This window comes from Salarias fasciatus, chromosome 4 (assembly GCF_902148845.1).
Source record: "Salarias fasciatus chromosome 4, fSalaFa1.1, whole genome shotgun sequence".
NCBI lineage: Eukaryota > Metazoa > Chordata > Actinopteri > Blenniiformes > Blenniidae > Salarias > Salarias fasciatus.
The window spans coordinates 463,265-478,596 of record NC_043748.1 but is presented as its reverse complement, the minus strand read 5'-3'; the positions used below and the strand labels follow the sequence as shown (position 1 = coordinate 478,596).

The following is a 15,332-nucleotide window of genomic DNA, read 5'->3' as shown; positions in this document are numbered from 1 at the left end:
CTCCGCTCCCCTCCGTCGTGACATCTTCGTTTTGCGGCTCTCGATGCGGTAATCCCGGGGAATATGTGAGGATCATGCTGGCGGTGTGGTGCTTCATGGTCTTTGCTGCAGTGGGCGAGAGGCTCGCGGTCTCAGGTAAGACAGAGAGAGAGAGAGAGGCAGAGAGAGAGAGAGAGAGAGAAAGTGTGGGAACATCCCTTCTCTTTTTCACTGCATCCACATTTTTTTTCCCTTTGACAAGCACTTTCCCGAGCCGGGTGCAGGCAGGGGTTTGATCGTATTGCTGGAGTCGGCGCCAGCCCGCCTGCAGCGGCCGGGGAGCTCCGGCCGCTGGATTTGCTGCATCAACACATTTACACCGCAGCCCCACCGCCGGTACCCGCTCACAGCCAGGCGGGTCTGTGGTGTCCCCCTCCCAAAAAACACATTATCTTTATATAACCTGCCAATAACAAGGCAAATTGTTCACATCCTGATTATTGATTGGTGAATTTTTTATGCCTCTATGCCAAACCCCACAGAAAATACAGTGTATTCAATAAAAACAAGCACATCTAATTATGGCCTTTGCATTGACGTGACTGTTAAGTGATTAAACATTACCATCAGCCTGTTGTAAAATGTCCACCTGATCTGCTCACTGTGGGACTTGTTGAAAAAAATAGGGAATTGTTAAAGAAGTTTGCCCCTAAAATTGTCTAATTTCGTGCTGTTCGGCCCTCAATTGACTCCTCTGAGCCTGTTCTGAGAGCTGTCCCCCCCTCTGGTCGTCCCTGCAGGTGTGGACAGGACCCCGGTGCAGGATGGGGGCATGTGGGACTGGTTCCTCCCGCCGGCGGGACAGTGGGACAGCGGAGACGTCGCCACCGAGGTCACGTATCCAAAGAGACTGGTGCAGCAAACCAGGTCGGAGGAGGAAATGGCTCACGACTACCTGGATACCAGGGTGAAGAACGGCGCCGGGGACGCCTTGGTGAGTTCTCACTGTGCCCACTGGTCCCAACAGCAAGGCTGGGGAGGTGTTTTTTTTATTCACATACCAGCAAATAGACTGTCGGTCAACTCAGGAAACCTAAAGCTGAGCCTGCACCTCAGTGTGGACGTGTCTGGGTGCGACCTCTCCTAAACAGCCCTGCTCTGAGGATGCAGTGTGTGTGTGTGTGTGTGTGTGTGTGTGTGGAAGCAGTGCAGCGCTCAGAGATGACAGTGCAGGGTGGTGCCTCGCTGCATTTTTCACTCTTTGTGGTTTTGACCCAGTTAGTTTGCTGTGAATCTCTGTGAGAGCTGCAGCGTCGGCCGAGACGACACCATCTGGCAACATCTGGCAACAAGTCCTCCACACCTGCCCCGTGCACCGAACCGTCAGACAGCTGTGTGTGTCTGTGTGTGTGTGTCTGTGTGTGTGTGTGTGTGTGTGTGTGTGTGTGTGTGTGTGTGTGGCCATCGTCACAAAGCTGGGATCCTCCTGAAACGTTCAGCCGTCACGTCCGGTCCTCCGCTGCGCGCCGAGCCCACCGGCTGCTCCATTATTCAGTGCTGTGTTGAAGTCGCCGCCCATCAGCGATAAAACAGGCCTGTGTGAGGCGTGCTGCACCGTCCACGAGGCTCCAGAACTCCCAGATCCCCCCCCCCCCCTCCTCGTCCCGGTCTCTCTGTCTGATGGGATCCACTGTTCAGGACCTGCATCGGGCCCAGAGCCCCGTTCAGCCGTGCGGCTCCACCAGGCCGATTTTCACTGATAAACCCGTGAAGTGAGCCAGTTTCAGAGGCGCCCTGCTTCAGTTTCCTCTCTGTTTTGTTCTTTTAAATATTTAAAATGAGGCATCAGATAAATTTAGAAGCAGCAGGAGATTAGACGAACTTCTCTCTTTCTCTTCTGTCGCTTCACGCTGCGTTGGAAATAGATGAAAGAAGTTTGCTTACTCACTGTGTTCAATCCAGCGTCACATTGTTCCTGATGGTTTTTTAGGATTAAATAACCCGGATCAGGAACAGTGGATAAACACTCTGGCCTCATTAAGTCCCCAGACAGGCTTCAGAGTCTTTCTCTGTGGATCTGCGTGTTCTTCCTGTGTGTGTGTGTGTGTGTGTGTGTGTGTTTTCTCCACATGCTGAGATACAAGTTTTTTTTTTTTTTACGAAATGCACAGTGCAGGTGGGGCTTGTTTTGATGGGTTTCTGTGCAAAGTGGGAATAGGGCTGTAAATGTACAAAGAAAAGGCTCCAGTCGTGTGCTGGAGATCAACAGAAGTTCAAATGTAGCATAAAGAGCAATGGAGAAATAAATCTATAAGGATAAGCTACAGCATCTGATTTCCAATGTCGTAAAAGACATTTGTCGATCAGAATAACCTACAAATATACGGCCCGTTCACTTTTTCCTCTAACTCATGTTTGCACAGGAAGAAAATGCAAACTCAGCATCAAAATACCCCGAATGGAGAAGTGAACCAGGATCGGAGGCCTGATGTGTAACTTCAGCCGCTCTGTGGCTCAGAACTCTAATTCCAGGTGAAAATGGCCTCACGGTTTGTTTGAAGTCAAAGAGACGAACGTCTTCCAGCCATGGCCCGAGTCCCGCAGCCTCTCTGAGACAGTAGTAAGAAATGTGGCGTCTGCGCTCGCCGGAGCGAACCATTCCTGGACGCCGATGCTTCTTATTGTAAAAACCCGGTGATTCACTGGCAGCCTGGTTCCTCCAGACGGACAGCAGAGCCACGCTGGCACCGTGGAGGCTGCTGAGGAGCCGCGCTGCTCGTCTGCCGTGGATTTTTCTCTCTCCTGGCCCTGCTGTCTCCTCACCTCCCCGGCTCTGGCAGCCGGCCACCAGGGACATTGGAACAACATGGCTGAATATAGATGATAGCAGTAAAGTTTTCCCCTCCTCCTCCTCCTCCTCCTCCTCCTCCCTGCCTTCTGCTGAAGCCTCCTTCCATCCATCCCTTGCAGAAAACTCCGGCTCAGCTCGTATCTCAGGGCGGCCGGCAGCTCTGATCAATGAACGCTGTATCAATCATAATGTTTCGGCTGCTGAGGTGCTCTCCGAGCGCGCACGCCATCGATCCCCCTGAATTATTCATGACACGCAGGCTTGTTTTGTTAGACATTAATTTATTAAGCGTTCGATCGTCCTCTGTGACTGTTTGTTTTGTGGTTTCTCTCTCAGCCTGTCCACCTGGCGCAGAGCTGCTTCCAGGTAGAAGCCTTTGGACGCACCTTCACTCTGGACCTGGAGCTCAACCAGTGAGTATCACTCCCGCAAAATCATCACATTAGCTGTCTCCTTTTTTTTTTTTTGGGTTGGATTTTTCGTGCACGCTCTTAATTTACTGCAGCTGTTCTCATTAGCATTTCCCTGCACTTAAGCAAATGCACTCTATTATGTTCCATGACAAGATGGGGAATACCAATTTGGCACACACTGCAGGATGTTTATGAGGTTCTCTGATTTTATTCACACCACTTGTTATTTATTTACGTATTTTTTTGCGTTAATGGGGGAAAATCCCCCGGATTGGGCTTCTCTCCTGACTCATCGTGTCTCCTGCCTCTTCGCAGCCACCTCCTGTCTTCAGACTACGTGGAACGGCACTTTAACCAGGACGGCACGCCCCTGCAGTCCGTGGTAGGCTGGTGTGTGTGTGTGTGTGTGTGTGTGTGTGTGTGTGTGTGTGTGTGTACAGAGTGTGCTGGAGTGAGTTTTGGTGCAGTGCTCCGTTCTTTGGCTGCAGAAACTGAGAGTTTGTCATCTTTTACACTGGAGCGGCTGCCAGTGAATTCATTTAAAGTTTTGCTGTTTGTCAGATTTGATCCTCAACTGGTCTGCAGATCATTATGTAAGCAGATTGAGCGGGTTGCGCAGAGTGTGATCGGGGAGCGAATAGCCCGGGTGGATTTTGGTGGATCTGCCCTGACGGTGGTCGATGCATCCCCTCTTCTTTTGAAGTGGTTTGTTGTGAGTGTGGGTTGGATGGATGGAATCTATGTCCATCGCACGGTGCGTGAATCCCTCATGCACTCAGTCTCTCGCTAAATACAACATTTTATTTGTTGTCAAAGATGGATTTAGTTGGCAAAATCTGTTGAATCAATGCTGAAGAGTCTTTTACTTTGAAAGGGGAAGTGATGTTCTACTGTAGAGATTATTTGCAGCTCTTTCAGGTTTAAAAGCACCTCTTTATGTTTTTTTTGTTTAAGGTAAGCTGAGACCACAACCCAGCTCCCTCCTCACCTGAAACAACCCCTCTCCTCTGCTTCATTATATTTTGAAGGCCTTTGTTCGGGGGTTTTCTTTGAAGGCTATTTTTAGTTGTGATTGCTGGTTTTTTTTCCTGCTTCTAGAGTTTGATCTCAGCCTGCCGTTTTATCTATTTCTGGAGCGTGTATGCATGCGGCGCTCCAGCCGCGACACACATGGATCTGCCTGTTGGCAGCTTCGTGTGTGTGTGTGTGTGTGTGTGTGTGTGTGTGGCCTTTCTCAGACGGCCGAGAAATGCTGCAAAGCCGGCGGGGAATTGTATGGAATAGAAAAGCCTGACAGACCAGAGGAATGTCACTGCATCCTGCTGGCCATCCATCCATCCATCCATCCATCCATCCATCCATCCATCCAGCCATCCATCCATCCATCCATCCATCCAGCCATCCATCCATCCATCCATCCATCCATCCATCCAGCCATCCATCCATCCATCCATCCATCCATCCAGCCATCCATCCATCCATCCAGCCATCCATCCATCCATCCAGCCATCCATCCATCCATCCATCCCTCCATCCAGCCATACGTGAGCCTCCCCACCCACAGTTGTTCCCAACTCTCCTCCAGTCCTCCTGACCAATCACTCGTCTGTTTCCATAGCAACCAGTTAGCTCAGCAGTGTCATTAAGTTCTTGGCAGCGATGAGAATGAAAGAAAGGAGGGAAGAGGAAGAGAATAGAGATAGATCGAAAGAGAGAGAGAGCGGAGGGGAAACACGGAGTGAAATGCCACTTCATACAAAAGCCAGATGAGGAACGAGGGATTTATCTATTGCCCGCTCTTAATTTGGCGGGCGTGTTTGCGTCCAGAGACGGTCAGTTCGGTAGCGGCAGGGAGAGGAGGGACGAGCGCAGACCTGTGGTCTGAGCAGATTGCTGCTCGGCTGGAGGGCGGCGTCCCGTGCCGCTGCTGGACGTGGCAGGCGGGAGGAGCTGTGGGCAAACTGCCCTCACGCCAAGACGGACCCGAGACCTGGAACACCGAGCTGGATTAACATCGCCGGGATCTCGCTCCGTCAGTCCCACACAGTGTTATAGTTATAGATAGTTTATCATACAAGTAATCTCACTACGCCCATCATGAAGCTCATCATCCCGGCACCCTGTTGGTGTCTGGAGGGACTCTCTGTTCGATGCCTCTGGGGCTGATCAGCATGTCCCACTTCCACCAGCTGACAGGAAGCTCACACTCCCACCAGATGTTTCTTCACACTGTTTTAATCTCTTCCTTCTTCAGTTCAATTGGATGAAATAAATAAAAATAACCCAGAGCCTCAAGTCGTCGCTTGATGTTGATTAAATTAAAGTGGTTTGTGTTTCAGCTAATTAAAGCAGGTTTTCTGTGTTGTCGTGTCTTTACTGTGCAGCAGACAGATACTGTAGACGAGGCACCGCATCAGGAGTTTGACAGGGAACATATTAACTCTTCATTTAGCTTATTCATTTAATACATTTTAGATTTACATTCTTACATTTCATGTATTGTGTTCTCATTTCAAAAAAGTACATGTGGATTATTTGTTTTCCAGATATATTGTTCACTTCTACATCCGTCATCCATCATTGGTGTGAACAAGTTTATATTAGCATCAATCAGTTGAAGTAAAAAAAAAAAAAACAGATCAGTTAAAGGTAAAGAAACAGGTTTTCTGTTGTGTGTTGTTTTGTTCCACTTATCTCTGCAGTGATTCCATGTTCAATTCCCAGATCTGGCTGTGTGCGTAACATCCGTGCTGATTTATTGAGCAGCTTCACCTTCAGCTCCTTGTTGGAGCAAACTGGAGTGTAGTAGAGCGCAGGACGCAAGTAGGTCACGAAGACGCTGGAGAAGTGGTCCGTGCACAGGCTTTCCCTCACTGTGCACGTATCCAGTGAAGTGGAAAAGCAAAGAAAAGGTCTTGAATTCTGTCTCGTGAATAAAATCTTGACTATTTGAAAGTCTACAAAAAATTTGTATTGATCAAAAATACGTACGTGGGTATTCATCAGTGTTGATAAATCCCACGATAAATCTTTGTGCGTAAGAATGGTCGAATTTACGATTGTTTTTACGCACATTCCTAAGTATAATTTGATAAATTCCATACTTTGTGTGGGAATGCTGTTGAATGGGGTTCCTGGAATCAGTACTGAACTGTTTCTGCTGATGAAGGAGGCCCTGGACCGGGTCCTGACCGTTCTGGTCTGTGTCCTCAGGGAGGAGAGCACTGCTACTACCAGGGGAGGCTCAGAGGTTTACCAGACACCTGGGCAGCCGTGTCCACCTGCCACGGCCTGTGGTGAGTCTCGCTGTCTAACCCACTGGACTTCTGCTCTCACAGTGGACACGCGCCCGTCTCTGTCCTGCCTCTCACTGTCTTTGTCTTGCGTGTCCTCAGCGGCATGTTCTCCGACGGCTTCTTCTCCTACGGGATCGAGCCCCTTCACAACGGGACCAATCAGGTGAAAGTTCACCCAATATCAGCTGCCGGTCCCAGAGGTGTTTCGGGGTTGTTTTTATGGCTTAATCTGGGTGTTTTCTGCTTCAGGATGACGGCGTTCACTTAATCCGCAGAATGCCTGATATCAGACTGTCTCCACACTGCCAAGGTACGTCGCAGCACTCCGGCGTTGGAGAACCTCATTCAGTCTAGGATGCTAATCAAGAAGGCATGATCTGTGTCCAGACTGTCCAGAGGACCACGGCTGGGACAGCAGAGGAGGCGACGGTCTGGACGACAGGCCGGACCAAGCGGCGGAGCAGCAGGAGTCGAAGGGGCTTCGGCGAACCAAGCGATTCGTCCGGAAGCCGTCTGTCCAGACCGAGACCAAATACATCGAGCTGATGGTGGTCAACGACAACAACATGGTGAGGGACGGCTTCTCCGCACGAATATGTGTGTGTCTACGTGCACGCCTGTGTGTTCACGACGCCATCTGTGCGTCTCTGCCTCTCCACAGTTTGTACAGCTGCGAAACTCCATGAGCCAAACCAAGAACTTTGCCAAAGCTGTGGTCAACACGGCAGACACGGTAAGATCTGTTCAGAGGAAGATCCTCCTCCCACTGGGACACGCCGCCACCTGCCAGTGTGTGTGTGTGTGTATGTGTGTAACGTGCACGCCACAGCGTCCTGACGGGCACGTTGTGGTCCCCAGATCTATCAGGAACAGCTGAACACCAGGATTGTGCTGGTTGCCATGGAGACGTGGTCGTCTAAAAACATGATGCCGGTGGTGGAGGACCCGCTGGTCACGCTGCAGAACTTCATGAAGTACCGGAAAGACAACATCAGAGAGCAGAGCGACGTCGTGCATCTCTTCTCGTGAGACGGGAGTCGCATTACGATAACTGTCCGAGCTTTAGGGACAGTTCGGTTAACAACTTTTTTTTCTTCTTCTTCTTCTTCAGAGGTCGAACATTTCACAGCAGCCGCAGCGGGACGGCGTACACAGGAGGAGTGTGCTCGCTCACTAGAGGAGGAGGAATCAACGAGGTGAGGACAATTTGTCTATTTCTGTATTGTTCATGTTGATGAAATTAATTTGAAATACACTGTGCAGGCTTAATATCGCTCATATCTGTTCGAATAATTGTCAGATATCGGAGTCGTAGTTGGCAATCTTGTGATTAGTTTCTATTAACAGATCAATCAATGATTTCACTGATCATGCTGTGTGTGTCTGTCTTTCAGTACGGTAATGTCGGCTCCATGGCGATCACCTTGTGCCAGAGTCTGGGCCAGAACATCGGAATGAAGTGGAACAACGTTCGTAACTCTGCAGGTAAAAGCATCGGGAAGCCGTCAGGATACAGCCGAGCGTCTGAACCAGGAAGGCGCCATATATCAGCACTGATATCAGGCATTTTTAACTTATTAGCCTCAATAAGTGAAAGTGTAAACTTTAAGTTTACAAAATCATCATAGAAACACGTTTTTATACCAATATTGATACTGGTAAATATTGGTCAGTATTTTCATCCCTGGTCTGAACCGTTCCCGTCATGGAAGTCTGAGACGAGTGAGAGACGGATGGAGGCGGCTGAAGCCCGACGCGGGGGTGGAGGTGTCGGGAGTCGGCGTCCCCGTCCAGCCGTTTCCTCCTGTAATTAGACTTCTCTATTAGGTGATTAGTCACCTGCAGTCGCTCCCTCATGACTGGTGGCTGAAGCGTCCCTGGCACTGAACAACGGGCTGTGATGAATGTGGAGGAACCGCCGGGCCCATTATTCAGTGCCAGGATGGGAGATCGGCGAGCGCTCCGGCAGCCGGGTCCAGAGAAAGGCTCTCTTGCCTCTTATTCATTAAAGCTCCTGTCTCGTCATTCACTTCCTGTTGCTTCCTCGTTCTGATCGGCGCTCTGCTTGCGTCTGTTGGTTGCAGGAGACTGCAGGTGTCCGGACGGCTGGGTGGGCTGCATCATGGAAGACACCGGGTAAAACCCCCCTGAGCTGCCATTTGCTCCTGCTCATTTCACTCAGTTAAACAATTAAACACCTGTAACAGAGAGACGCCGTGACTGCGCTCAGCGCCTCAATTAAGCCGAGCCGGCGAGAGTCTCAGCTTGCACTCGACGCGAGGAATGGCAAACGCTGAATTAAACACGTTAATATAAGAGTTACGCGGCTGGGCCGTCCTCCCAGATGGAACAATGCAGGTTCCACCGATACGTTTGAGTAATCCTCGTACTGCAGATGGTAGCATTTCTGTCAGATTGACGGCGCAGACACCCACCGCAGAGCTGGCATCCCACACTGACACCAAAACATTGTGTTGTTTTCATTTGATCCAATCGGTCGCATATTATCCTGATCTCGGTGTGTGTTTGTGTGCTGGCAGATTCTATCAGCCCAGAAAGTTCTCTCGCTGCAGCGTTGACGAGTACATCCAGTTCCTGCTCCAGGGGGGAGGGAGCTGTCTCTTCAACAAGCCCAATAAGGTGAGGGCCACGTGGGCATCGCTTTGTTTTCACTCCGAAATGAATGTTTACAGCAAATCTGTTCAGCTCAACTACTCAGCATCAACAGTTATACTGAGTGTGGTTACATGGTGGTTTTTTTACATTACATTACATTTTACGTACATTTTAATTAGGAATTGGTTTATTCTGAATTAAGTAATTATATTCATAAGTAATTATATTCTTGAGCTTGGTTTGTACATGGGAAAAACAGGATTAAATCCTCTCTCACGTCGAGGTCTGCGAAGCGTTCTGACGTACTGACGTCTCCCAGAAGTAAACAGCGTTATTCTCCTCTTTCTTTCTCGATTAAAGCTAGGGTAGGCGATGTTGTCCAAAAGCACTTTTAGTCATACTGAGTGAAATGCTCCCTGCCCCCTGGGAGAAGTCAATACATTATGTGGACGGAAAAAGGTGCAGAAAAAATCTGACCACTGTAGTGGCCAAAGGACGGTAAAAACTCCGACCAATCGTAAGGTGCGGACCGCTCTTCAGGAACCAATCAAATCCCTTCGCCGTTCTACCAGCCCCCTTCGCGTACATTTCAATGGCGTGCGCTGGTTCAGTGTGCGCGTTGCCAAGGCGCTCTCGGCGCTCGCGGCTCGTGTGAAAAATAGAAGGAAGCGGAGCGGGCGCGCTGCGCTCCTATGCGCGTTGTGTGCGAGCAGTCAGAAAGGTTAACATTGGAGGCGATCAGAAACTCCGTGGACTCCGCGTCCAGTGCGTTCGCCCCGCGCATGTAAGCGGGTGCGTCCCGAAACTAGGCGGAGCCTTGGGGAGACGCTACATTCGAATACATGCTAGTTTTCCAAGATCGCCAACCCTGGCTTTAACTTTGACGCCACAGCTTTGAAAATGTCCACATTGTTTGTTTTTTTTTTTTGCTTTTTTTTCATATTTTATTTATAGCTTTTTCAGTTTTAGATACACACAAAACAACACACACATAACACACATCAGATGCCAGTTCAACAAAACAAAAAACGAAAAGGCAGTAATAATAATAACTATAACATACACACACATACACGTGCATACATATGCACATGCACACACGCACATGCACACGAGCAAATATAGATATCCACACATGTGAAACATTCAAAATAGATACCAAAACCAGAAAATGTCCACATTGTAAAGCACCCGTCGACCCGCTCGTTTCGTTATATCCAATATTCTACAACTGCCGTTAAAGGTATAATGGACGATTTTCTCGAAAAAGTCGAAGCCAAACGTCTGTTACTCGCTTTTTGAAAACGCGCACGCGCCAGACCATCCTACCTGCTCTGCTGCTCCTACGAGCGCGCTTGACGGCGTGACGCAAGCATTTCTCCAGCGTGATTGACATGTCGGAGGACCAGTAATCGACACTCGCATCACGCCATTCATTGGCTAAAACATCGTCCATTATACCTTAAAGTAAATCGTCTCCATACGAGTAGAAACACGGACGGCGGGCCGCCATCTTGGAATATTGCGTCATCACGACGGAGCATGCGCAGAACGACCAGAATGAAGTCGCGCCTAATTAACATATAATTGTGCTTCCAAAGGAGAATAAACCTGCTGGTCTATCAAACTTAAAGGTCTAATACACGATTTTCTCGAAAAGACGAAGCCCCACATCTGTTACTCACTTTTTGAACAACGCCATGCGCCAGACCATCCGCCCGGCTCTCCTGCTTCTCCCAGGAAACGCGGAAGTGTACGAGCGCGATCTCTTCTCCGGCGTGCACGGCTCTGTTTACAGTTTCTGCGATCCGCCTCGCTCATAAATAAAGCTTTTTTTCCAAAACAGTTACAGTTTCATTATGTCAGACTGGCCATCGGTCAGTACTAGCTCAGAAGCTCACCGGCTACATAAACACTCTGAATGCGCAAAAGGGAGAAGCTGATTGGGCGCAAGCACGTAGAACCGCCTTACGAAGCAGCTCGTCAGAATGATTGACAAACAGACCCACCAGTTATTTAGGTGATCCACCCGGAAAACAAAATCGTGTATTATACCTTTAATTCTGATGTAGTGTTCTGGCGTTTACATGGTCATTTTCGAGCGGAATTAGGCTTTATTCGGATTTATAGAGAAATGAAAAGTCACATGCAAATACACAGATTGTATCAAGCCAATTGTTTCATTAATTAATCAATCAAACATTATTAAAAGCAGGATAGCACACTTAAGGCCGGACACATGGAACCAACCAGCGTGTGTGTGTGTGTGTGTGTGTCTGTGTGTGCGTCTCAGCTGCTGGACTCTCCAGAGTGTGGGAATGGCTTCGTGGAGCCCGGGGAGGAGTGTGACTGTGGCTCCCTGGTGGTGAGTATCCAGTTTGATCTCAGGTGTGAACAGCAGCTCTTCAGCCCTCCGCAGCGCCGCTTCCCGACTCTGTACGAGCTCCAGACGGCCATACATCAGTGTGTGTGTGTGTGTGTGTGTGTGTGTGTGTGTGTGTGTGTGTGTGTGTGCAGGAGTGTGCCCGGAGCGGAGGGGCCTGCTGTAAGAAGTGCACCCTTACCCATGATGCCATGTGCAGTAACGGGCTCTGCTGCAGGAGCTGCAAGGTGAGTCGGCCTGGGGCGTCCTGGAGTTCACATCCTTCAGCCAATAGGAGAGAATTCTAATATTATCGTTCTGTTATGAATGTCCTCGCTCAGTTTTCATCAACACTTGATCATGTCTGATTCTCCCTGCAGTACGAGCTGAGGGGCGTGGTCTGTCGAGAGGCGGTGAACGACTGCGACATTCCTGAAACCTGCACCGGAGACTCCAGCCAGGTAGAAAAAATAAACTGAATTCAATACATTGAACTGCGTTAAAGATGTGTAATGCGTTTTTATTTCCCTACAGTGTCCGCACAACGTCCACAAACTGGATGGCTACACGTGTGACAGCAGTCAGGTAGGCGCCGGTTCGTCTCTGGCAGCCGTCGGCGGGTTTCTGCGACCTCCTGACCTGCGTTGTTTGACAGGGCCGGTGTTACGGCGGGCGATGCCGGACGCGTGACGGCCAGTGCCGCGGACTCTGGGGCTACAGTAAGTCAGGGATCCGCCCGGCTCCGCCGCTCCTTCGCTCCTGCCGGACTCTCAGTGGATTCTTTTCCTCCCCAGACTCAGCAGACAGGTTTTGCTACGAGAAGCTGAACGCCGAGGGGACGGAGAAGGGGAACTGCGGCCCCGGTCCTGAAGGCCAGGGGTGGCTGCAGTGCAACAAGCCGTGAGTTACACCACCCAGTGACCTCTGACCTTCTCAGCTTTTAAAGCCTCTGTTTTGATGTGCGCCGTCTTCTCCCGTCTCGTCGCTGCAGAGATGTTTTGTGCGGCTTCCTGTTTTGTGCCAACGCAACGACGAAGCCGAAGTTTGGAGACCTGCAGGGCGAAGTGACCAGTTTCACCCTCTACCACCAGAACAAGTACCTGGACTGCAGGTGGGAGGCCGGCGTCCGGCTCAGGTACGTTCAGCGAAGGTGGATTTGAGTCCTCACGGTTCTGTCGCTGCGCCGCACAGGGGGGGCCACGCTCTGCTGGAGGACGGCTCGGACCTGGGCTACGTGGAGGACGGCACCCCCTGCGGCCCCAACATGATGTGTCTGGAGAGACGCTGCCTCCCTGTGGCCGCCTTCAACCTCAGCTCCTGTCCCGGGTCCAACTCCGGACGCATCTGCTCCGACCACGGGGTAAAGTGACGCCCGGAGCCGTACCAGCCCGTGCTGATGAGACAGGAAAAGAAATGAAGCTTAACTTTGCATTCAGACGTCGTGTTTGTTGTGAAGGACACGGAGATTTAAAGAGATGTTTCAGCAGGATCTCTGCTCGTTGGTATAAACTCCGTGATCGCACCTGCCAGGCTCATTTAAAAACAAACTCTGGCGCAGCTTCGTGTTTCTAGTCTGTGGAGGTGTGAGCACAGCCGACCGAACGCTGCCGCTCAACAAACAAGTACATCCAGACTTTACTCCAGGGAAAAAAAACACTGCAGATTTTGGAAAGTCTTCCCTCTCCCTTCCAGACGTGCAGCAACGAGGTGAAGTGCATCTGCGACAGGGACTACACGGGGAAGGACTGCAGCGTGTTCGACCCCATCCCGGAGCCCACGGTCCCCACGGGGCCGGAGAAGAAAGGTCCATAGCGGCTCCCGGCCGTCCCCGTGCCTCTCTTCCTGTCTGCCTCCCGCTCCCCCTCCATTCTCTCTGACCATCGTCACTTTGTGTCACTCCAGCAGAATATGACGTTTTGCCCTAAAACACACATTTAAATCGGTATTAGTGGAGGAGTGTGTGTGTGTGTGTGTGTGTGTGTGTGTGTGTGTGTGTGTGTGTGTGTGTGTGTGTGTGTGTGTGTGTGTGTGTTGCAGAGACCTCCCATTTTCAAGAGTCTTCCTTATTTCCTTGCAGTCTGTCACACACAGCAGCTGCTCTTATGAACAGCAGGAGGGGGAAGAGAACAGAGCAGTCAGACATTCTCTCTGTTGGTTTGAGTTTTGTTCCATGTTCCTGTTGTTGTCGCCCCCCCCCCGCTGTCCCGCCTGTTCTCCCATCTCCACCCTCCGTGCTGGTTTCCTCCGTCCTCCTGTCTCTGCAGGTCTCTCTCTCCCTCCCTCTCTCTCTCTCTCTGTAGTTGACGTGGTTGATGTACGGTGTTGATGCTGTCCTCTGACGTGTGTTTTTTAGTGGTGTTGTTTTGTTTCTGCCCCTCTTCCTCCTCCTCCTCCTCCTCCTCCTCCTCCTCCTCCTCCCCCTCCCCCCCCTCCTTCCTCTGCGCAGGTCCCAGTGGCACCAATATCATAATAGGGTCCATCGCAGGTGCTATTCTCCTGGCAGCTATAGTCCTAGGGGGAACAGGATGGGGATTTAAGTAAGAGATCTGGCATGCCTCTGTGTACCTGTCTGCTTCCGACCTGAAGGGCCCCTCCCATCTCACCCCCCCGAAACAGACCGCCGCTGCGAGGGAGAGAAAAGAGGGAGTCCGGTCCGAGATGTCGCTGACGCTTGAAACGGCTTTTGGCTCTGGAGTCTGTTCTGAAACATCCAATCAGAATCACTGAACATCCAGTCAGCTCCGGGCTCCGTTCTGCGCCGTCCCTGCCTCCACCCTCACTTCCTGTAGCTGCAGCCAGGGCGCACCTGAGATAAACTGCTCCCCTCCCTCTTATTTGATCCACTGGTGCCACATCTGGAGGTTCCCCGTGCAGCCACAGTGTGGCGCTCTTCTTACGCCTGCACCCCCCCAGCCCCCCCCAGCCCCCGACACCCCCGCTCCGGTGCTTCCTCTGCACTGTGCATGCCTGGCTGTTGCTCCTCCTGGCGGTCTGAACCTGAAAGGACTGCTGCTGCTGCTGCTGCTGCTGCTGCTGGAGGCTTTCAGGCGCTCTCTCCTTTTAGGGCTGCAGATCAGTGCATGATGCGTGCATGAGCTGTCCCTGTCACGGTCACCCTGCTCTCCAGGAGGCCATGTTTCTGCTCAGCAGGCTGTCCGCTGTAACGTCTGCTGCATGTGGCTTTAACCTCACAACAGGGAACCGCACAAAACCACTCAGGTGTATTTCTGTGAAGTAACACGAATTCCTCTAAAATCACAAGCCTGAGCAGCTCGTTTTGGCCGATGCTGGATTTCTCAGAGCAATAACTTGTGTTAGTCCGAGGCTTTTACTTTGAAAGTGGAAATCACGATCGGATGCTGCAGTAATGAAACACCTGTTTTAAGCTTCACTCATAGTTTTTACAGTAGTTCTAACTGTAGTGCTGCATTCTCATGCTTCATCCATCAGATCAATGCTTCAGCTGGAAACTGTCTTTATAATGTGTGTGTGTGTGTGTGTGTGTTTCTCCTCTTTCTGACACACTCTCTCCTTCCTCTTTCCACCGCTCCTGGGATGCAGGAACATTCGAAGAGGAAGGTATTAGTCCGTTCTGTCCCTCAATGTCCCGAAGCGTCGCCTCAGCTGTTCAGAGCTCACACACTCCTCTCTCCCTCCGGCTGATGCTCTCTCTCTCTCTCTCTCTGCCGTCTCTTCCAGATCTGGTGGAGGATAGGCTCTCTGTGTGTCTGTCTTGTCTCTGTGCTCCGTCCACCTGCGTCTTCCTCCTCGCACTGTGTCGTTTCCACATCGAAGAAGAGGGGAACATTAAGAAA

The 15,332-nt window shown here is 50.7% G+C and overlaps 1 protein-coding gene across 1 annotated transcript; it reads left to right on the top strand.

Moving 5' to 3' along the window:
• The first annotated feature begins 15 nt into the window (after positions 1-15).
• On the top strand, positions 16-15,332 carry LOC115386956 (disintegrin and metalloproteinase domain-containing protein 11-like). The gene is made up of 26 exons (XM_030089425.1): positions 16-135; positions 780-973; positions 3,167-3,243; positions 3,559-3,625; positions 6,457-6,539; positions 6,639-6,702; positions 6,789-6,849; positions 6,927-7,108; positions 7,201-7,272; positions 7,398-7,564; positions 7,651-7,735; positions 7,934-8,024; positions 8,624-8,675; positions 9,080-9,179; positions 11,449-11,520; positions 11,673-11,765; positions 11,898-11,978; positions 12,052-12,102; positions 12,173-12,236; positions 12,312-12,417; positions 12,509-12,628; positions 12,709-12,877; positions 13,210-13,321; positions 13,964-14,054; positions 15,079-15,096; positions 15,217-15,332. The coding sequence occupies exons 1-26, from the start codon at positions 75-77 to the stop codon at positions 15,230-15,232; spliced, it is 2,349 nt and encodes a 782-aa protein (XP_029945285.1). The 5' UTR covers positions 16-74; the 3' UTR covers positions 15,233-15,332.